The sequence below is a fragment of the Dipodomys merriami genome, unplaced genomic scaffold (genome assembly GCF_024711535.1).
Source record: "Dipodomys merriami isolate MVZ:Mamm:240054 unplaced genomic scaffold, mDipMer1.0.p SCAF_28, whole genome shotgun sequence".
In the NCBI taxonomy this organism is placed as follows: Eukaryota; Metazoa; Chordata; class Mammalia; order Rodentia; family Heteromyidae; genus Dipodomys; species Dipodomys merriami.
In genome coordinates this window covers 8062868-8086554 of record NW_027204270.1, presented here as the reverse complement: position 1 = coordinate 8086554, position 23687 = coordinate 8062868, and the positions used below count along the sequence as shown (strand labels likewise).

At 41.2% G+C, this 23687-nt stretch overlaps 1 protein-coding gene across 8 annotated transcripts in view; it reads right to left on the bottom strand.

Moving 5' to 3' along the window:
* Vps13d (vacuolar protein sorting 13 homolog D) overlaps positions 1 to 23687 on the bottom strand; it is a 242471-nt gene that overhangs the window by 79073 nt on the left and 139711 nt on the right. For 7 of the 8 annotated variants that reach the window (XM_070037405.1, XM_070037409.1, XM_070037407.1 and 4 more), the window contains 8 exons: positions 22789 to 22952; positions 21294 to 21402; positions 17712 to 17891; positions 15953 to 16069; positions 14864 to 15013; positions 11794 to 11943; positions 10509 to 10605; positions 7989 to 8137 (listed from right to left, as the gene is read on the bottom strand). In XM_070037405.1, coding sequence (XP_069893506.1) covers positions 7989 to 8137; positions 10509 to 10605; positions 11794 to 11943; positions 14864 to 15013; positions 15953 to 16069; positions 17712 to 17891; positions 21294 to 21402; positions 22789 to 22952 — 1116 coding nt within the window. The remainder of the gene's footprint in view (positions 1 to 7988; positions 8138 to 10508; positions 10606 to 11793; positions 11944 to 14863; positions 15014 to 15952; positions 16070 to 17711; positions 17892 to 21293; positions 21403 to 22788; positions 22953 to 23687) is intronic. The other variant, XM_070037408.1, reaches the window with a different exon arrangement.

The following is a 23687-nucleotide window of genomic DNA, read 5'->3' as shown; positions in this document are numbered from 1 at the left end:
AACCTGACATGTAACTGTAACCTTTGTAACTACTAAATAAAAACAATAATAATTTTTTAAACTATAACAAAAAAAGAAATAAACACTGTTGGCTTCAGGTGTAATTCCTTTTTCAGTCTGGATGTTTGCCATTTTTTACTTTCTGATGTGTACCACACATACAGAATATAAAATAATCAAATACATAGATCAGTGATCCCCCCCCCAAAATGGACACAGGCTTAACTTCTGCCTAGGTCAAGAAGTAGGTCACGACCCCCACAATGGAGGCAGCCTCTCCCCTTTGTAGATACCTAATCACTGCTCTCTTCCTCCCTCAAGACATCCAGAAACACTGGTTGGATTTTCCTGCTTTGAATTTTAGATAAATGGAACCACTAGCTTCTACTTTGCTGTGGGCTCCTTCCAAGAAACATGAAACATAATAGTGAGATTCACGATTCTATTGCATTTGCTGCAGTTTAATTTTCCATTGTATGAATAAAACCCAAATTATTCCATCACTATTACTGATTGAAAGTTGGGTCATTTCAGTTTTATTTTTTGCTCTTATGAACAATGCTACCATGAAAATTCTTGGCCCAGCCCAACTATTAACTCACAAAATTGTGAACAAATAGTAGTTATTACTTTAAACCTTCAAGTTTTGGGATGGTTGGTGGGGTTTTTTTTGTTTGTTTGTTTTTTTGTTTTTTTTACTGCTTCTAGAAATGATATCCTTCAGCAGGTCTGGTACTTGTGATTAAATTAAATAGTCTGTATGAAAATTTATGGAAAATTTGAATGAGTCTACCAGGCAAGTATAATAAAGGTATAAATACCATAATCTAACCAGGGCTTGGATTTGCTCAAGGCTGGGATTCAGTATTTCTTTTTTTGTTCTTGTGTCTACATATGTTATTTATTTATTTTTATTAATAAGGTTTTTATTGTGAAAATACCATACAAAGGGGTTACAATTACGTGAGCAAGGTAATGAGTACATTTCTTATCAAGCATTATGGCCTCCTCCTTTGTTTCCCCTCATCATCCTTGCCTTCCCAACCCCCCCAACCCCCCTCACCCACCCTCATCAAAGTTGTAAAGTTCATTTTTCAACATAATGTCTTGTACATCTCACTGTTGCGATGGGTCCACCTGTATCCCTTTTTAAACAATTTGTTTTTTCCCTTCCCCTCCCCAAATTATACCAACATCAAATTCAGTGAAAACAGGGGTTGTACCATGGGGGAGGGACATACAAAGCAACAAAAAATCACCTTATAAATATGTTAGAAACAATAGCAAGAAAGAAAAACCATTTGAGTCCTTATCTTGGGGTTCATTTCACCTAACATCAACTTATCTGACCTTTTTTGCTTCTCTCAGACATATACTAGTTATTGCAAATAAGGGAAACCATGGGACCTATGTTTCTTTGGGCCTGTCTTACTTCACTTAATATAATTTTTTCCAAGTCTTTCCATTTCGTAACAAATGGAGCAATGTCATTCTTTTTGATGGAGGCATAGAATTCCACTGTGTATATATACCACATTTTCTTGATCCATTCATCTACTGAGGGGCATCTGGGTTGGTTCCATATCTTAGATATGATAAATAATGCTGCAATAAACATAGTTGTACTGGTAGCTTTAGAATGGTCTAGTTTGTGATCATTCAGGTAAATGCCCAAAAGTGGGATTGCTGGGTCATAGGGGAGCTCTATGTGGAGTCTTTTGAGGAACCTCCATACTACTTTCCAAAGTGGTTGAACAAGTTTACACTCCCACCAACAATGCAGTAGGGTTCCCTTCTGTCTACATCCCCTCCACCATCTGTTGTTATTAGAGTTCTTGATTAGAGCCATTCTAATTGGGGTGAGGTGGTATCTCAATGTTGTTTTGATTTGCATTTCTTTTATGGCTAGGGAGGTTAAGCATTTCTTCGTGTGTCTATTGACCATCCTTCTTTCCTCTTCAGAGAAGATTCTCTTTAAGTCTTTGGCCCACTTATTTAATGGGCAGTTGTTTCTTTGAGGATTTGTTGTTGGGGGATTTAATTTTTTGAGTTCCAGGTATATTTTAGATATGAGACCCTTGTCTGTTGTATGGCTAGTGAAGAATTTCTCCCAATCTGTGGGCTTTCTATTATCTTGCTAGCTATGTCTTTGCCATGCAGAAGCTCTGCAACTTCATGCAATCCCATTTGTCCAACCTTTCTTTGATTTGCTGTGTTTCTGGGTCTCTATTAAGAAAATTTCAGCTTGTGCCAAGGAAACCTAGGGTTTCTCCTATTCCATCCTATAATTGTTTTCAGGGTGTCTGCTTTGACTCCAAGGTCTTTGATCCATTTGGAGTTGATTCTGGTGTAGGGTGATATATAAGGATCTAGCTTTAGTTTTCTACAAGTGATTAACCAATTTTGCCAACACCATTTACTGAAGAGTCTGCCTTTCTTCCATTCTATTTTTTTAGCTCCCTTATGGAAGCTTAGATGGCTATAGGTCTGTGGGTTCATTTCTGGGTTTTCAATTCTATTCCATTTTTCCTGAGGTCTGTTCTTGTACAGTACCAAGCTGTTTTGATTACTATGGCTTTGTAGTAGAGTTTGAAATTTGGTATTGATATTCCTCCAGCACTATTCTTTCTGTTCAGGATCATTTTTGCTATTCGGGGTCTTTTATTGTTCCATATGAATTTTTGGATTGCCTCTTCTATTTCCTTGAAGAATGAGGTTGGAATATTGATAGGTATCACACTGAATTTGTAGATGGCCTTGGGAAGTATTGCCATTTTCTCGATGTGGGATGCAGTATTTCTAAAGTCCTAGTCTATTTTAGTTGTTGGATGTACTTAAGGTTCTCCACTGAATAGCAATACCATTCCTCCAACTTTAATATCCACAGTTAAAGTGCAGATGGCTGGGAATGCAGTTTATGGCAGAGTCCTTACCTAGCACGCACAAAGCCTCAGATTCAGTTTCCAGCACTGCAAACAAAAACAACAAACTTGCCCAAATATCTATTTATCTGCTCACCTTCTTAACTGTCTCTTTTTACTTAGACTCTTTCAGCAGAAGGTGTCTAAGAAAGTAGCAAATGTCTTAAGAAATAAGGCAGTTCAGATTGGATTCTGTTTGGCAGCTGGTTTCTACTTGGTGTCTTGTCCTTTTCTCCCTCTACCACTTACACATCAGAAAAAAGTCTCATGAGTACATACACATTGGACTCTCCAAGTTTTTCTCCTCTCATAAATCCTGGACCTCAAGTACTGGTTGTCTTGGTAGCTTTCCAATGGCTTCAAATAAACTTTAAAATTATTTTAAATCTAGCTTTTCTTGAAGATCTCAGCTGGTTTGGCTATCAGCCAATTAACAATTTCTAGAACTGATTCTATAGTCTGATCACATTTTATTTAATATGATAGACATTGACATGTTTAGAAGATATGCCATCTACTCTTCATTACAGAATGTTGAAATCATTTATTCATGCTAAGGCTATCAGAGCATCAAGAATGCATTTAATTTTATAAATATATTAAAATAATTATAACATTAAGATAATACGGAATTGAGCTGGCTATTATTTATTAAATTCCTACTTCATTTTCCACTTATCTCTTCTTAATATTTGTGCATGGGTTTCATAGGCTGCCTTAATTTTTTGGAATAACAATACATTTAATTAGAATTTAATTATAGAAGAAAGATGGATGAAATTTAATGACTCAAAATTCATATAGAAAAAGACAATAGGCTGACAAATTTGACAATGTAAAAATGAAGTTTTGCCTGAGTGAATAAACACATCCAATGCAAAATAAAGAGATAAAGGGAAAAAATGAAGAACAAGATGCCTGTAACTACCATCAAAGACAGAACTTTCACCAAGAGCTTCTAAAATTAGAATAGATAGAAGGTAACCTGATAGAAAAAAATGGACCAAGTTATAGACCCAAAGAGTTCAGAGAAAAGTCATGGCTTTTTTTTTTTTGCTAGTCCTGGGGCTTAAACTCAGGGTCTGGGTACAATCCCTGAGCCTCTTTGTGCTCAAGGCTAGTGCTCTACCACTGGAGCCACAGCACTACTTCTGGCTTTTCCTGAGTAGTTTATTGGGGATAAGTTATGGACTTTCCTGCCCAGGCTAGCTTTGTACTATGATCCTCAGATCTCAGCCTCCTGAATAGCTAGGATTATAGGCATGAGCCACCAGCTCACCTGGCCAATGTGGCTCTTTAACATGGATTAGAAGACATGAAACAGAGAGAAATAGTAAGCAACAACTTATTGGGTAGAAGGCATGAAATCCAAAAGACTTTATGATTTCTCCTCTAAAGTTTCTGCTATCCGGGGGCTGGGAAGGTGGCTCAATGGCAGAATGCTTGCCTTGCATGCATGAGGCCCTGGGTTCGATTCCTCAGCACCACATAAGCAGAAAAACCCGGAAGTGGCACTGTGGCTCAAGAGGTAGAGCGCTCACCTTGAGCTAAAGAGCTGAGGGACAGTGCCCCAGGCCTAGAGTCCAGACCCCATGACCAACCAAAAAAAAAAAAAAGTTTCTGCTATCCACTCTCTCACCCATGTGGTGAGCAATGAGGAAATAAGTGAACATACCTGATTTTCCTCCTTTCACTGATGGAGAAACTAAGGCCCAGAGCAAGGTGACCTGCCTTGTTTAGAGCCACAGAAACAGCACTTGGAAGCCCAGGGTCAGTTCAGCACTTTGTTTAACCAGTATAACTGAGCATCACTTTTGTCCCAGAAAAGAAGTGTAACTGAACAAAGGCTCAAGCAGCTTCCTTGTTTTGACCAAATATTGAAGCAGCAGCAGCACCTGCAGTAGCTTATACAGCTCAAGCTTAAGATCTGCTAAGTTGCCAAGCCCTTCAGCAGACACCATTCGCTCTCTGGATAACTAAGAGACTTTGTCTGAATCAAGAAAGTATCCTGACCCTGAGGTAAAAATCATCCTCATCTAGTTATTTACTGCTTTGGGACTTCCCATATTCCAAAAGGCTATGATACCGCCTACTGGTATGAATTATTCTGCCACCTTCAGGCTGATCTGGTCAGTCAAAGTAGAAGATAGGAGAGAAAAAGAAAGGACCAAACAAGGCTTTTTCATATAACCAAATGACTAATCAAATACAGTAGTATACAACATGGATGTTTATTTACTCAAGTAGCAGACAGTTTCCTGTCATAAAACAAATTCTAGAGAAAGCAATCCTGTGTTCCCTAAGTCCCTAATAAAAACAGAATACTGCCTATCCCTAGACAAGAACTGCAGAAGCCTTACAGAAATGCTGTAGAGTTAAAAGAAGAAATACCTGTCCACAAGGTTTCAGATCACAAGCTATTCCGTGGGCCACATCCTTTCATTTCTTAGTTTATCCTGCACTAAACAAAACTGTCTGGAATTCATTCTTTAAAGGTTTATTTATGGTACATAGAGACTGTTTATGTGAAGCAGAGTATTTGCCTATTTCCCTCTTGGGACAGTGTTTAAAACTACAGGGATATTTCCTTCTCTGGCACTTTCTGAAATACAATTAACAATACTGGATCTTTTTTCCTTTTAACAAATCTGGTTTTTATTTAGGGAGGGGAGGGGAAAAGTAAAGGGTCTGAAGTTTCCCAACAAATTATTTCAAGCCTTTGAGAAGACAGTTTTAGGCTTTTTAAATAGTGTCTTTGTTTGAAAATCCCCCTTACCCCCACCCTCTCTCTGACCATTAAAATGTGGGTTTTCTTCCAAACTAGATTGCTCAATTAAAGCCCTTCTTTTGTAATACCCCCAATGCCTCAAATGGGAAAGGGACTGCTGTAGGCCACCTTGTGAAACCTTTTAAGAGCTCCTGGCTTCTTTTGATCTTTAAAAAAAAAAAAAAAAAACTAAAAACACACCTAGACGCTACCTGGCATTTTTGCTAGCCACTGTCATAACATGCAAACTGGAGAGAAAGATGGTAAGGCCAAGTGGGGGAGGGTGCTGGACTTCTGTCTCTGCATTTGTGAAATGAACTACTACCTCCCCCTTCTTCAATCAGAGTCAGGGATCCAATTGAGACAGCAGATGTGAAACTGCTCTGAGGCCCTCTGAACAGACACTATATCTGGCAACAATGTACCCTCAGTGTAAACCTGGAGAGGCTCCCCTCGGAGATTGCTGACAGCCTCTCCTGGCTGGGAATCAGGAGAATGGAGATAATTATTCCTTCACTACCAAAGACAGGGTTACCTTTTAGTCAGACTCCTGTGATTCCTGCTCAGGGAGAGGACTCCATTTCCAAAGCACATACTTTCAGTGATTATATATTCATCAAAAAGAGCTTATTGCCCTTTCAAAGAGCGACTAATAAAGAGTATTACTGTGTTAGGAAACTCCAAATAAATGACATTATCTTATGAGTCTCAGACTTCACTAGAAGAACTAAAGACACAGTGAAATGGTGACTTTCCATAAGCCAAGAGTTTAAAGTCTGAAGGTTAACCCGATTCCCAGAACCTTGCTTGAAGCGCTAACCTCCCCTCTCCCACAAAGTCCCCTTCCCCTTCCTTCCATGACTATGCTAGGTAATTTGTTTAACAATGATTTGAAAATGTTCCTTTAAAGTACTGCCAGGTTGAGACAGTCTACCTAAAGAATTCCAGTGTGTTGTATGCACACGTGCGAGTACACACACGCGCACACGTACATACACACACATACACACACATACACACACACACACACACACACACACACACACACACACACACACACACACACACACACACACAGAGAAAAATAAAACATCAATACCACAAAACTGGGCTGTAGACACCACCCTGATTTTGTCAATCTGGGGAAGACTTCTGCTACAAGCAATCTGAAAGGAGTAGTTGAGTAGCTGATTGTATGTTTTGTAGTAAAATGATTTAAAAAACAAGACACCCTCAACTTGCAGGAAATGCTTAGCACTGGTTTGCTGGATGAGTGCCAAACGTTCTGGGTAGAATTCTTCATCAAACCAACCCATTGCAATGGGTCATGTAAGTCAAGTGGATACTTGTGGATATTAGCAAGATAGTGGTTTCCCATGGTTTTCCCCACACTCCCATGCTAATTATTAGGCTTTCCAGTCTCCTGGGAAACATGAAATTAAAGCAGATGGGGGAGCCAGGGCAGGGAGAGAAGGGTGCCACACATGGTCCATCCTCAAGATGGTTTTCCTGGTCCCCACCAGCACCCTAGCTGTTGGTCACTGAATCCACTGTAGCCTTCACCCCTGCCCTGCCCTTTTCCAAATATGATCTGACGCTAAGCAGACCACTGTCTCATTACCTGTGGGTCTATTTTAGAAGCCGTGAGCTGGCAGACCATGGGCCACATGAGGCCCACACATGTGTTTTGTTAGGCCCACCAGGTTAAAAAAAAAACCCACAAAACTTAAATTGGTTGCCAACATTTAAAAACCAGGAGATTCCACATAAAAATATCCAGATTTCCGGCTTCTCTTTAAAAAATCTGAAGATCTGGCAACCCTGGGTTCACATTCCACCATGACAATATGGCTGGAGCTGAGCCACACTGTCCCTATGCTCCGGGAGTACATGGTCCTTTCAATGCTTCCCATGCATCTGCACAGGCACTTCAGGCTACCACTCCAGACTTACTACCTTCTTGCTCAGATCTCTAGCTGTTCCTGTTCACAAAGAGAGACCATGTTATAGCATATGACAGGAGGTGGCACAGGTGGTAGGCAGGAGTTCAGACAGTGGTTACTGGGAGGAGGTCTTGATGACTACCTAAGTATAACAGGGAATGAGCCAAAAGCTCAGCAACAGTGCCCAGCATCTGAGTTAAAGCCTCAGGACTAGCACAAAAAACAAAACAAAAAAAAAAACAAAAGCAGTCTATACAAATACTGGCTATGATGTTGATGCTACATGGAAAAAGTGAGTGGGCAACATACTGATGGTTGAAAAGTCGTTCTTGAGAATGAACACAGGTGCCAGCTCACCTTAAGATCCAGTGGCAGCTTGTTGGAGGTAAACACACTCAGTTTGATCTGGGGAATGCTGATGTTGAGATTTTCAAAGTAGTATCGAGTTGGTGTTCCACTCTGCTCAACTGTCTTTTCATGGAGGTTTTCATCATATTTTTCCACCTCTAGAAGAAAGGCAGCACACAAGAAAACAACAACAGAAAAGTTACATGATTTCATATACTTATATTCCCACTGAAAAACTTCATAGATGAACATGTTGATACTTTTCTAAGTTTAGTTTTTGAGGGATCAGTAATGCATACAGCTTCCTGATGGCCTTTCTCTGTAAAAGCAGATGTTCAATTTATATTTTTTATCACTAGGCCACATTTATGTATTTTTCTTTTTTTCATTCTATATTATCTTTAAATAGTTGTACAAAAGATTTGCCATTTAACAAAGCAGTTTATAAATATATCTTGATCAATGTCATCCCGTTTAACATTCCATTAGACTATTAATAGTCTACTAGTAAGTAGACTAGCTTAATATTTTAACCTGTGGCTCCATGCCACCTGGCACATCACATCTATGGGATAAGTAATCCAGGTAGGAACCAAAGGTCAGAGGTATTTGCTGGCCACAGGCTTTCTAAAACTATTGTTGGTTTTGATATATGTTGATTTTGATACTGTAGGTTTGATATAATACAGATTATCTCGATTTGTCTTATAGAATGATATCCATATAAGGATCTGGAGTACCATACAGCTAACCATAATGAATACTATCACCAATTAAATAATGGATCTGAATCAAACAATGCCTCTATGATACAATATGGAAGAACTGGGGGCATGGCTCAAGTAATAGAGCTCTTACCTAGCAAGGAGGCCCTAAGTTAAAACCTAGAATTAAAAAAAAAAAAAAAAAAAGCTAACCAAAAGAATTGAGCGAAGGCCACTGAGAACTGACATAGCAACCAGTAACACGATACAAAACTGTAGGCATTGGTTTAAGAAGTATAAACAAGGCAGATTACTTTACTTGCTATTATGTGAAGGGACTCAAACACAGTAATATGTGTTCTCTTTCTGCCTGATGCTGTACCCAGCTCAAGGTAGGCAGATGCTTTCCCTTGGTTTTCTATACCTCACAAAGCCCACACATCTCTACTTAGTGAACAAATTTTTGGTAGAGTTAATACTATAACTATCATCAACTCTACTTACTGATAAATGCCTGTGAACAGAGACCTGCCTATCTGTGCTCAGGAAACAATGGGCTAATAAAAGGTAGGCAAGGACTTTATAAAAGTCAAAATCCACCATAGCATATTTCAGGAGAAATCTGCAAGAGCAACTTACAAGGACACTTACCAAAAACAAAACAAAACAAAACAACAACAACAACAAAAGCATGACCAATCAAACTTGAAGTCAAGCTTCTCCAGCAGGTACCAAATCAGAAAAGGGTAATAACTAGCTGGCATTCAAATAGCTGCCTGAATACAAATAAACACTGGAGCCCCAACTCAGAGTGGAGAATACAGTCTAACAAATAAGACTTTGCTCATGTTCCCAAATACTTATTTTTCCACTTTCTGTCTTCTTTTTGCTTTTACAGTTCCAGGGACTAAATCCAGGGCCTCACACGTGCTAAGCACATGCTTTATCACTGAGCAAAATCCTCAGCCAATCCCAAATAATCTAATGTTTAATTCTAAACCTAGGATATAAAGAACAGAAATATTTTTCCTTGCCGTCTTTGTACACACATACACACACACTGCCAGTGATTTCTTTTTTCTCTAGCCAATATAGGCAGACAATCATAAAAGTCTCTTTCTTATCATTATTTCAGGCTCAATATTTGGAGTAGGCTTTAAAAGGCTGAACACTGACTCCTTTCCAAGCTGTATATGCAGCCCAGAAAAAAATCCAGCTAAGAGCAAGAAAAGAGGCTATGTTGAGGAATCTGAAATAAAGAGACAACAACTGAATTATCTCTGTAGTACTGCTACAAATCTGTTTCCTGCTAACATATACAGCTCCTTTCTCTAATGAAGAGAATAAATAGAAGCTTTTGTATCACATTAAGGCACAGGGTATGGATGTCTAAAGTCCCAGAGCTGGAGCGAGCTAATTCATTTTCTCAACGAAACCAAAGGAACTGCTGAAGGGATTTCTGATTCTTGGCACTGAGTCTGTTTAATAAACAAAGGTTAGGAAACAAAGCAGTTTGCTAGATGACTAACGTAATTTCTGTTATCCTAGAGGAGATGAATCAAAAATGCAAAGCACAGAGGACTGGTGTGCTGCTTCCCAGAGGCCTACCTCTGGACATTCCAGGATACCAGAGACCCTCGGGAGTCACCTCGTTCATGGACATTAACTCCAGACAACGTGCAGTCTTGGAAAGAGGACAGCTAAAATGGTAACCTCAGCTTCCTAGCTCAAGCCACGAGGTGGAAAGAGGATTGGCAGGCATCCAGGGGCTACCTAACTTTTTACAAACATGAAAACATACCATCCATAGGGCATTTAACGTTACCTGACTCTGCCTGATCGTAGCCAAAGAAACTCAGCAGCTTCAGCAGCAGTTTCTCCTCAATCTGCACTGTGAATCTCTGAGCTGTGACCATCAGATGCTAGAGAGAAACAAACTCTAGGTAACAGAGTGAACAATACAAGGACTTTTACAGATGCCATTCAGAAAGCCCCAGCGAGGCCAGGCATGATGGTTCATGCCTATAATCGTAGCTACTCACAAGGCTGAGGCAGTAGGGCACATGAGACCACTTTGGGAACAGCCCAAGAAATACAAAGAGACCTTGTGTTAAAAGGGAGATCAGGGGAAGGGATTGCCAGGAGCCAGTGGTTCATGTCTGTTATTCAGGAGGCTGAGATCTGAGGATCTCAGTTCAGAGCCATCCTGGGCAAGAAAGTGTATGAGACTCTTATCTCCAACTAACCGGCAAAAAGCCAGAAGTAGAACTGTGGCTCAAGTAGTAGGGTACTAGCCTTGAGCAAAAAGCACAGTGCCCAGGCCCTGAGTTCAAGCTTCAGTACCAGTACACAAAAAGGTAAGGGAGAGAAGGAGATAAAAACATGACATGTTTTCTTTATTTATATCATTTGATGATAGTGCCATTTTTTTCCTGGCTTTTCTCTACGTGTTACAATTTACAAAAACTCTGGAAGGTATTTAGGAGGCATTCGCTGTGCTGCTGCTTGACTCCCAGGAACCTGGTTTCATTAGTCAGAGGTACAGCTTCGGATGTGCCATGGTGGGTCATCCATCACCAGGTGGTACTCTGCTTAGACCCAGGGCAGTCTGTAAGGGGCTACATGACTAGGCACATTGCGGAGGCTGCAGACAGGTGTTTGTAATCCCATCAGTGCTAGTGACAAGGGATCAGAAAAGAAGGCTCTCACTCTGGTGGAGTTTTCTGCTGTCACAGCTGGCTAATGCACAGGAACCTCTTCAAGGCAGATAGCTCGTCACTCCTGAACTACTTGGGTTTAGTAAGCAGTGTGGCAGCTCACAGAGCAGGATGCCTGCCCCAAGGTCTGACCCCTCATCACTCCTTTTCCAGCATCTCTGAACTACTCCATTTTTAATACTCAATCTTAAAAATGCTACACTTTGCTACAGAGACTCTGGCACCTGTAGGCTCAAGCACTACCAAACTGCAAGATCACTGAAAACACAACTGAGGATACAAAGTACCAGGAAAAGGAGTTTCTGCACATTCCCTAAATAGCTCAATCCTACAGAACTATTTCCAGGTAGAGCCTGCAGTGCTGGTCACAGCCTTGCCCTCCTCCCAGCTCACCTTGTAGATGTTGGTCAGTGCACTCTTGCTGGGGAACTTCACTGCATTCACCTGCACAGCTGGGCCGGTCTCAATGACCTCGTTCTCATTGCTCAGGGGGGTCACATAGAGCATGAAGGGCTGAGTGGTACCAATGAGCTGGTTATCCACCTAGGACAGGAAAAGGGATCATTAAAAAAAAAATCAAAATCAGTAGTCGGGCACTGGTGGCTCATGCCCATAAACCTAGTTATTCAGAAGGCTGAGATTTGAGGATCACGGTTCAACCAGCCCAGGTAGGAAAGCCCTTAAGACTCATCTCCAATGAATCACTAGAAAAACGGAAGTGGTGCTGTGGCTCAAAGTGGTAGAGTGCTAGCCTGGAGCACAAAACCACAGGGAGGCCCTGAGTTGAAGCCCCATGACCAAAATGGTGGGGGAAAAAAATCAAAACTAGACTCAGCAAGTACCCTAGCCATTCTGCTGTCTTGACTGCAACCAGGAAAACCCATTCTATCTGCAGAACAGGGCCAATAACAGCAATGGGAAGAACACTGGGACCTCTATTTCATTACTTCATTACCTCATCACATCATTAGGTGATGTATTCTGCCAAGAGAACAGACCCAGAATTTACTCATCTAAAACCTAAGTATGTGAGGTAACACCTGACAATTAGCTCAAATTGTGCTACAACAGCCACGTTATTTCAAATATTATGTTGTACATGATATGTATATACAAGTTTCATGTCTCAATTTATAGTATCACAGAATTAAAAATAAAATTTAAAAGCCTGGCACCAGTGGTTCATGCCTGTAATCCTAGCTACTATGGAGGCTGAGATCTGAGGATCACGGTTCAAAGCCAGCCCGGTCAAGAAAGTCCATGAGACTCTTATCTCCAGTAAACCACCAGAAAACTGGAAGTGGTGCTATGGTTCAAGTGGTAGAGCACTAGCCTTGAGCTGAAGAGCCGAGGGACAGCGCCCAGGCCCAGAGTTCAAGACCCACAACTGACAAAATAAATAAATAAAAATAAAATTTAAAATATCAGGTGAGCATGTTATGTTAAGTATTATGCTAGTCAACTCAGATGCATGATCTCATGATGACACAGGAGATCTGTGATAAGAGAACTACTAAGAGGTTTTACTGGAAACCTCAAGCACTGAGGTCATCTTCACAGAAGAGATGCTGAAGAGAGGCCCTTGCTCAGGCTGACCAGTGACAGAACCAATACTGAATCCAGCCTATGTGGCCCCAAAGCCAGCTGTTCATGCTTCTCTCTAACTCTGACAAAAACTCTGGATTCAGTAGCTTAGGAGCCTACCAAAGTCACTTCCTGTTCCCATCCTAAATTGAGCTTCCCTCTCAGGACACTAAGTCCTCAACTTTAGGGGAGACTGCTGCCTCAACCACACAGTACCACAGATAGGACTGGGCTGCCCTCAGACACTTAGGCAGTCCAGAGGGAGAGACCACAGCAGCTATTTCTCACCAGAGATCCACTCTGGGAAGAGGCAAGTGAAAGACCACCTGCTTGATACCCTTAAGAGACCCTCAGTACACACTTTGCATACCTCCTAGAGGAAACCCTTATGTACAGGCATACCACCTCGAGGCAATAGATATCATTTCTCTTACTTTATCATCTAGTAAAGAAAAGCTTAGAGAAACTTGCAGAAGTTGAGTTACTTGCTCATATCACGTAGCTGGGATTCAAGTGTACACATGATCTCTGTGGCCAAATCCCTGACCCCTCTTCTCCCTTACACCCCTGGACTCCACACCTGTGACATAGTAGATGGTGCTCGCTCTCAGAAAGCAAGGATAGGACAAGACGCCTTTTCCTACCTCCACACAGGCTCTGTTTTCTATCTTAAAAAATTACTTCTCTGCCTAGTACCAGTGGCTCACATCTATAATCCTATCTACTAGGGAGGCTGAGATCTGAGGATCAAAAGGAAAGCTCATGAGACTTTCATCTCCAATAACCACCAAAAGTCCAAAAGTAAAGCTGTGGTTCAAGTGGTAGAGCTCTAGCCTTGAGCATAAAAGCTCAAAGACAGCACCCAGGGCCCTGAGTTCAAGCCCCAGGACCAGCACACAAACAAACAAGCATTCTTTCTCTGCTTTTAAGTCTCCTCTCCCAGTGCCATGGCCTGGCAACTTCTCATGGTAGAAAACTAAGTCAACTATAGGGCTCACCTCTTTTGTTTCCCACCTCTTCGGGGTCTCTGTTTTATGGTCTGATGCCCACTGACCTGAAGCTGTTGCCTCCTTATTCTGCCTTGGTTTTGGGACTGTTTCTGGTGGGATAGTAAATGTGGTACCTGCTGTTCCATGCATACTGGAAGTAGAAAACATTACCCTCCTGTGCCTCCCTGCCATGAGCCTCAAGCCTCCAAGGACAGGTACAGTTCTGTGCACTTCTGCTCTTTTCTCTCAGTAAGACCAAAAAACATGGGACACCAGATGCTATTGGCTCACACCTGTAATCCTAGCTAATCAAAAGGCTGAGATCTGGAAGTGGCAGTGTGGCTCAAGCGTTAGAGTGCTCGCCTTGAGCTGAAGAGCTGAGGGATAGCGCACAAGCCCAGAGTTCAAGCCCCACGACCGACCAAAAAAAAAAAAAAAAAAAAAAAAAGAATTTATCAAAAGGCTGAGATCTAAGGATCATGGCTCAAAGCCAGGCTGGGCAGGAGAGTCTGGGAGACTCTTATTTCCAATTAATCACAGAAAAAGCCAGAAGAGGAGCTGTGGTTCAAGTGTTTGAGCACTAGCCGTAAGCAAAAAGAAGCTCAGGGTTAGTGCCCAGAATTCAAGCCCCTAGAACAGAAAAAAATAACAAACAAAAAAACCCACACCATGGGGCACCCTCCTCTTGCCATCCTTACTGACCTGAACAAGTTATTTATATACCACTACTAGATTTGAGACAGAGTTAAAGAAAAAAATGAGGGTGGAAACAACCACTTCATAGAATGATTTTTGGAAGGTCACAAGGATATTTCCTTCAAAGCATTTAAGTTTTTAGACTATTAAACATTAAATCTGATGCATGGACAGCATGCCAACGAAATGCCCACCTGTACATCCTCAATGCTGAGTTCAAGCATGTGGCTGGTTGCCAGCTGGGTGTAGTGAACATTGATTCCTGTAAGACTCGCAAAGACCAGCTCTTCGGGTACTTTATTAATTAAGGATAGGCCAATTCCACCTTCTAATTTCACAAGCACCTGAAAAGAAATCAAAATATGTCCCACTGGTGGTTTTAAACTGAGCTCCTGGTACAGGAGTATACAAGGAAATGAGTGGCTTCAAATCCCTCTACTCTTGACCTCTGAGTAGATGAAAGCTAATGAAGCAAGAGAACCCAATGAAGCACCTCTTGGGCTCCACTGCCCTCATCTCACTAGAAGCCATCCTCCTGAGGTCTGTTCCCCACCCAAGGGCAGAATAACAAAGGGTCTAATGACACCTGACCAGAGCACCAAGTACAGGTACTCTGCAGAACAAGAGGTTAACTGAAAATCTTTCTCCCCATTTGGCATGCAAGCTCTGAATGCATGTTGAATGCATTTCCCTAACATCTGACATGGTGCTTTATACATAGGCATTTGAATTTAAAAAAAAAAAAAATCACTGAATGATTATCAGGTACATCTCCTCCTCCTGCTCTTGAAGCTTTTCTGTCTCTTCTCAATATCGGGGGGGGGGGGGGGGGGGGGAGAGGGAGGGGTGGAGAAAGATGTCAGAATCAGCTGGAGGAAAAAAAATCGCATGTTTTCTTATTCTCTATCTTAAATCTATTTAAATCTTATTTAAATTCAAACCATCTAGCTTCTTCTTTGTCACCTTACTTTAGCACCATTTGTTCCATTCTGATTCCACATTAACTTTAGCTGTCATTTACACAATATATGCTCACATTCATACTGTGATAACTCAGTGAAGCATAACCCTACTTGGAATTCACACAGAGGAAAAAGAAACCAGAAACCCTCAGCACAGAACCCTCAGCAAATCAATGATCAAGCAAATGAATTTATTGGAAGTGGTGCTGTAGCTCAAGTGGCACGGTGCTTTAGCAAAACAAGCTCAGGGACAATGCCCAGGCGCAGAGTTCAAGCCTCAGGATCAGCAAAAAGAAAAAGAAATTTATACTTAGAACTTACTTCCAATTCCTGCTCTGACTCTGAACTCCTTAGTTTCTGTAGCTCTTGTTCAGTAACAGGTAGTTCATCCACTTCATATGATGACCGGTCACTTTTCTGCTGGCAGAAATCTGTTATCTGAAGCCAAACAAAACACCATACAAAGAGGGCCACACTTCCACAGGGAAATCCATTCTAACCTGTGACAGCTATGAAACAGCCCTTTAGGCCCAAGAAGTAAATGGTTTCCAACCACCATTAAGCAAGCTCTGCACGCTGATACAAGGTGCTTCTGAGACTGAGGGGCAAACTCTTCAGCTGAACACCTTGAGAGCCAGGCATGGTAGTCAAACACCAGCAGGTGATCTGGAATTATAGCTCAAATATTGAGGCAAGCCTCAAGATTACTGCTTTTTATAGCAGTAGTATGGATTGCAGTATGGATTGTGATGAACTATCTCAGACAGCAATGTCATGACGCTCCATAGTGACACCAGGACTGGTAAGTCCATGTCCACAGCACAGATTTCTCCCTCCAGCTTCAGACCCATATTTACAATGGCTTTTGGACATCTTCGCAGGTGTAAAGGTATCATGTAATATCATGTAGTTATATTACTTCAACAACCCCCAAGCTCCCTGCTCATTTCCCAAGTCTGCTCTGTTTCACTGTTCAGTGCTCTGGTTTACCATCCTCCTCACTAGCTAAGGTGGATTTACAGGGGGGGCGGGAGGAGAGCAATCCTTGATTTCTTCTTCCTTCCTGACACCACATTCAGTCAACTACTAAATCTAATTGTACTCCTAAATAAGCTTCATCTGTTTTTCACCATCTCCCTCACACCTGTCCATGGCATTTGTTTCAATTCAGGCCTCCACCTCTCAAGTATATTACTAAACTGGATTTCTCTAGCTCAAGTTTTACCCAACTCCAATTCTTCATACTTCAGCAAGAGTTATCTAAAATACATTCTGATCATGCCTAACACTCACTACATCTTTAGTGTTTATCAAAGGCTGTTCATAATCTGGCCAATGGTCTAGCCTTATTCCTTACTATATTATATGTGCCACCTGGGCCAAGGACCAGTCTCTCACCTGTGGCCCTTCATTCATCAACTTACCAATACTACCTTATTATGTTATCACTCACTGACTATCTACCTGTTTTCCACAATGCATGCTATAAGCAGCCCAGGAATTTTGTCTGTTCACTGGCCTATGCTCAATACCTAGACCTGTACTGGCTCAAATAGCTGCCCAATGAATAACTGCTGAGAATGTGCTCATCATGGAGGATGAAACCACACCATCTTTCCTTGATGATCCTCACAGTTAGTCCATAGTCTTCAGCTTAAGCAGTACTTTTAGGAAGCTCTCCCAACCACTAAACCCACAAACACAAATCCTTTCTACATATCATCCCATCTTACTCACAAAACACAACATTTCAACTGAGTACATATCTCATCTCTTTTTGTTCTTAATGTATAATTCTTAAATATCAGCATAGTTATTAACAACATGGGTAACACATGCACGGTTCTGTGTTATCTTCTGTGATTCTTATTTTTTAAGATTTTTTTCCTTTAGATTTTACTTCCATTTTGGTTATATTTTATATGTAACTTCAGTTCTCACTTATGACATAGATCAATCCCCATTTTACAGGTGAAGACACCATGTCCTCATATCCAATATAAATATGTTCATTAAATTCTGTTGAAGGACTGGCCACAGGGAGGAGGGGCAGGCAAATCACCCAAATCACCCAAATCACCTGGAGTGCTCTTGTTGGTCCATCTGGAATGACTCTGATGGATAACATGCCAGAACCAGGCCTCATTTTTTGGTTAATAAATTGTTGTTCGGGTGGAACTGGTCCCAAAAGCTCCATAGATGTGTCAGGACCAAGAACGACTTCAGCTCCATCAAACAATCCAGAAAGTCCCCCTTTGGTCTAAAAGACATTGGAGTCCAGATGTATAAGAAAAGGCAAAGGCATGGTCTTTAACAACATTGTCTTTAATGAAACAGGGTACTGAATTCAAATTCTCTTCTGGAGGATCATGAAAAATGAACACCAAAGCATTAACTATTTGGACAGATTATAAAGAATAAGGTTGTATGAGTAAGATGGCAAGTTATGCTTCATGAATTTGGGGAATGACATACACAAGGACAGTGAGAAGTAATTCCACGAAGAATCTACTGGTTTTAACCTACCTTGTAATAAATTCCATCCATTGAAAAAAGAAACTTTTAAAGAAAGTAACCAAAGCCAGTTTTGAGTATTCTCATAATGTTAAAAACCTTAAATATTCCAAAAATAAAACTACTACTATCATTCAGCTTTCTAATAAGCAGCAAATTCTAGACTTAAAAAACTAAATAAATCAGGCACTGAGACACATACAACTATAATCACAGCTATTTGGGAAGAGTTCAAGGACAGCCTGGGCAAAAAGTTAGCAAGATCCCCTTTTCAAAAAATAATGGTGGCAGATGCTTGTGATCAGGAGACACAGGTAGAAGGATCACAGTCCCAGACTGGTGTAGGGGAAAAGCAAGACCCTAGGTAAAAAGTAACACAAAGCAGTGGGGCACTGGTGGCTCATACTTGTATCCTAGCTACTCAGGAAGCTGATATCTGAGGATCACAGTTCAAAGCCAGCCCAGAAAGGGAAGTTATTAGTTATTTTATATATTATTAGTTATATATTTTTATGTATTATTAGTTATTTCTAACTAATCACCAGAAAAACAAAGTGCCTCTGTGGCTCAAGGTGGTAGAGTGCTAGCCTTGAGTGAAAGAGTTCAGAGACAGTGCCCCGGTAGCAAGTTCAAGCCCCACAACTGACAAAAAAACAAAACAACAACAAAATAACACAAAGCAGCCAGGCACTGGTGGCTCACACCTGTAATCCTACCTACTGGAGAGGCTGAGATCTCAGGATCACGATTCAAAGCCAGCCCAGGCAGGAAAGGCTGTGAAACTCTTAACTCCAGCAAACCACTAGAAAACCAGAGGTGGCGCTGCGGCTCAATTGGTAGAGTACTCACCTTGAGCTGAAGAGTGCCGGGACAGCACCCAAGCCCAGAGTTCAAGCCCCACGACCGACAAAATAAATAAATAAATCACTCAAAGCCAACAGGGTTCAACTAGGCCTATGGCTGGACAACCAGCCCAAATAGTCAAAAGCTATTGTCTCTTTTAATATGTAATTCAGCGCTGGGCACATCATTGGATGCCAGCTGTGCAAGTTTCTGAAGCAAAGTACATTCTTGCTGTCTACCCCACATGAAATAGAGGACTACAAGGAGACCTGGGGGACAGTACCCTCTGCCAGAGAGGACAGACACAATCCAAGTCTACATCTTCTTTGTTAAGTTTCAATAATGAATAATGAAAACAAAACTGTGAAGGTGGGTTTGCAGGACAGGTTTCAGTATAGAGAAAGCCTTTTATGACTGCTGTAAGTTTACAAAGCACATACATTATAAGGGCAGGGTCAGAAAGTGTTTTAATGTCTTCAATTACTTCATTCAGTATAATAAGATTGAAACAAGCTTATTTCTCTAACAGAAACACACTCTGCCTTGCTGCATGCTACTATTATGGGGTCATCCACAAGCAGAGAAATGATGAAATAGATTCAAAAAACAACAAACATCAGAAAGGGATTTGGGGGAAGAGAATGCTCCAAGAGAAATGGAATTACATGGGCTTTAGGAAAAAACTAAAGTCAGGGTCAGACCCGGAACCCACCAATTATAACAAGCCCGCTTTTGCCTCTAGAAGTCTGAACTGTACTGCTAATTGAAAATCACAAATCCATTCCAGATGTGTGTTTCATATAAGTCAGCAGCTTGCCTTTGATGAAACAGCTCAGGGCAACAGAGATAAAGAAAATAAATCTCACCAAATAGCAGTACGAGGCTCCTCACACTGTGCCCACTGCCCTGGACTACCTACCATCTGCTCTGTGAAGGACCGCCTGGTTCTACCCAGGACAAAAATGCACTAGCAGCTCTCTATCAAGTGTTTAGTCTTTGGTAAAGCCCACGCTGGGCAGAAGTATACACACTGTCACATGTGTTGCTCTGTTATATATTCAAACCTCTGAGCTACCCTTCCTATCTGCTCATCTCAGATCCATGGCTCAGTCCCAGACTGAAGCCAGAAAGGGCAGAAAAGCTAAAAGTTAGTAATTTTCCCAACATGTATTTGCTTATAAAGTAATTGAAGTTTATTATGAAATAGATTAGCTGAGTTGAGGACACAGGAATTCGTTAAGCAATCTTGATTGGGACATTTGCAACAATTCAATGCTTATTTGGATACCACCAAGAGTGGAGAAATAGCCAGAGTCAAAGTATGCACAGGCCATCCTGCTCACTAGCTCCTGCAATACTTCAAAATACTGTTTTAGCCTTACATGAACTTCAGGGGTCTAAAGCTAACTCATCTAGCTTCCAATTAAGACTTTGAGCTGATGCTTTTCTTTCCTTCTTTTAAAAAGCACACAGGTGCCACATACTGGTGGCTCACACCTATAATCCTAGCTATTCAGGAAGCTGAGCTTTGAAGATTATGGTTCAAAGCCAACCTAAGCAGAAAAATCTCTGAGACTCTTATTTCCAATTACCAGCAAAAAAAGCTGGAAGTGGAGCTAGCTTTGACTCAAATGGTAGAGCACCAGCTTTGAGTAAAAAAAGGCTAAAGTATAACACCTAGACCCTTAGTTCAGTATTGGTGCCCTAGTACTGTTACCAAAAGCATCCCAAAACAAAAAAATAGCACATAGGTAATTTCTATCATGAGAGAAAAAACATCCAGGGAAACAAAGAGGGAGAAAAAAGTCCCATCACCCTAGTCAATCATCCTGAACATACTTATAAATCATTTTCAAGACTACTTCCCACGTAAGTAGCACACAGGTACACAAAAGCTTCTTGAATGGTCTTTAATAAAAATGGAACAGCTAATAACTCAGGAGGCAGAGTTCAGTTTGAGGGAGAAAAAAATTGAAGAGACTCCCATCTCAACCAATAGCTAGGCACAATGGTATGTGCCTGTCATCCCAGCTGTGACAGGATCACTGTTCAAGCAAAAAGCAAGACCCTATCTCAAAATTAACCAAAGCATGCTGGAGGTGTGGCCTGAACAGTACTGTGCCTGACTAAAGAGAATGAAGCCCTAAGTTCAAATCCCAGTACACTCCTCCCTCCCCCTCAAAAAAGAATGAGGATAATGGAATATGTTTTCATTTACAATTAACTTTTCCCATTTAACTATTAACTGTGACTTAGTTGAAACTTGGTTACAAAGAAGGTTCAACCCCTGCACACATTAACTGACCTGGACCACCAAGCCATGCAGGCCACAGGTCAGTTTTCCTTCTCGGAAATTCCATGTCTGGGTGGTGCTTCGCCTGCGGTCTGGCTTACGTAGCATCAGTGGCTCATACCTGGACAGAGACAATCAGTAAGTCCTCTGGGAAAATAGCTCAGGCCTGAAGAGAAGCTATGGATCAGCCTTTGCTTGTCTGTCATTTAGAACTGTCTGCCCTTAACATCTAAAGAGCAAGTTAGCTGAGATCATGCAGTGATCAGGTATCTCTCAATGAAAGAGGGACAGGACAGAATGGAGGATGTGTGACACAGAGCTGACATTCTCTCTAATCTGCAACAGGAGGACATCTGCTGAACAGATTGAGATTCTTTGCAACAGCCCATTTTCTGCTTTATTTCTAAACACTTTTGTTTACTGTTTTGACTTAAAAGTCTTTTTGAAAGTAAATAAACTAAAAATAAATACACATATTTTATGAAAAACTAAGACACAGGAAAATAAAATAACTTGCTCAAACTTAACAAGCTGATTTAAATCTAGTTATTCATAAAAACACACCTAAAGAGATTCTTATTAATTTCTCTTGAAGTATTTTTAAATGGGGGAAAAAGGTTTAAAATGTATTATAAAGAGTAAACTAGAAGTTTAGGAGAAAAAATATTCACTTTCTGTAACATCTTATTATTTGACATTTCTTACCATTTCATGGGTTCGGTCATAGTAACTTCAAAATATAAAATATTAAATAAAAAGCCCAACACTCAGGTCTGAGAATTTAACAGGCTTCTGTCGCTGAAGAAAAAAAATACAAGTATAAAATACCACTATTTGCCAAGCATATTTGGCAAGCAGAAGGATTCATGCCTATAATCCTAGCTAGTCCAGAGGCCGAAATTGGAAGAATTGCAATTCAAAGCCAACTGGGGCAAAAAGTTCTCACGACCCCGTATCAACCATCAAATAAGGTAGTGGTTCACACCTGTGATCCCAGCTGCGCTGGAAGCTGTAGGTTTGTGGGTCAGTCTAGACCAGTCTCTATAAAAAACTTGAGACTGTTTCTTTTTTCTGTGTGTGTGTGCCCATCCTTGGGCTTGAGCTCAGGGCCTGAGTACTTTCCCTGAGCTTTTTAGCTCCAGGCTGACACTCTACCATTTGAACCACAGCTCCATTTCTGGCTTTTTTGGTAGTTAATTGGAGATAAGAATCTCGCAGATTTTCCTTCCTGAACTGGCTTCTGACCATGGTCCTCAGATTTCAGCCTCCTGAACTGATAGGATTACAGGTGTAAGCCACCAGCACTCTGCTGAAGACTATATCTTAAAAAATAATAATAAAGAACCCTAAAAAGCAAAAAGTGCTGAGACATGGCTCAAGTAGCAGAACCATGAGTTCAAATCCCAGTCCTGCAAAAACCAGGACTAATTTTCATAAAGATTTCCAGAATATATTTTTTGGTGCAGATTTCCTGAGTATGAATTTGAAAGCAATGCCTGGATCATACCTGTTGTCTGTCACTGCAGCAAGACCAGCAATGTCAAGGATGGCGGAGCCCTCGCTGGAGCGCGAGGCTGAAGGTTTGTTGGGGTTGTGAGGAACAGCAGAGCCCTCGTGGGCCAACATTCCTGTCCCTGTCATCCTCCAGAGCTGAGAACGCTTTCCTGGCTCCTGTGGAACAGACACACGAGATGTAGAGACATCGGGGTGGCCAGGGCTAGCTCTTCACTTCAAGAAACTCCTCAGAGGGCTAAATAAAGTCTCAAGTACAACTATTCTTAGACAATTTCCACATCACATAAATGTTTAATCAAAACTTTCATCATTGTACATCCCTAGATACAGTTAGGATGAGCCAAGCCATGAGGTTCCATCTCAGGGACAGCGGTTCTGCTTGCTGGACACCCACCATGTAGCCCCACCAGAGCATCACACACTTTTGGGTTCTGCAACTCATTCACATGCTATCCATGTGCTGCTCTGGCATTTTATATTCCTTTGTGTTGTTGTTCCTATACTGTGGGGGATCAAACCCAAGACGTCACGTATGCTAGGCAGCCCTCTACCACTGAGCTACATCCTGCATTCTATGTTCTATCAAGTAGAAATGCCAAAATGAGACCCAGCAACTGAGTTCACAAGTTGAGGGGCCTTGAACAAATTACCTAATCTCTTTCTCCTCCTAGCTCTACTTCTCTAACAATTTAGTCCCAAAACCTTCAGATAGGACAAAGGAAGACAGAAGCCTGTAGGGCTGTGCATGCACTATGGATGGCTCCTGACATTAGGAATCTGTCAAGAGCAGTGTACAAGAAGCCCAACCAAGTCTAACAAGCAAGGCTACCCTCAAGTGTGGTGTCAATTCAGGGTAACAGACACATTCTCCAGGGTTCTTCTGAATTTTAT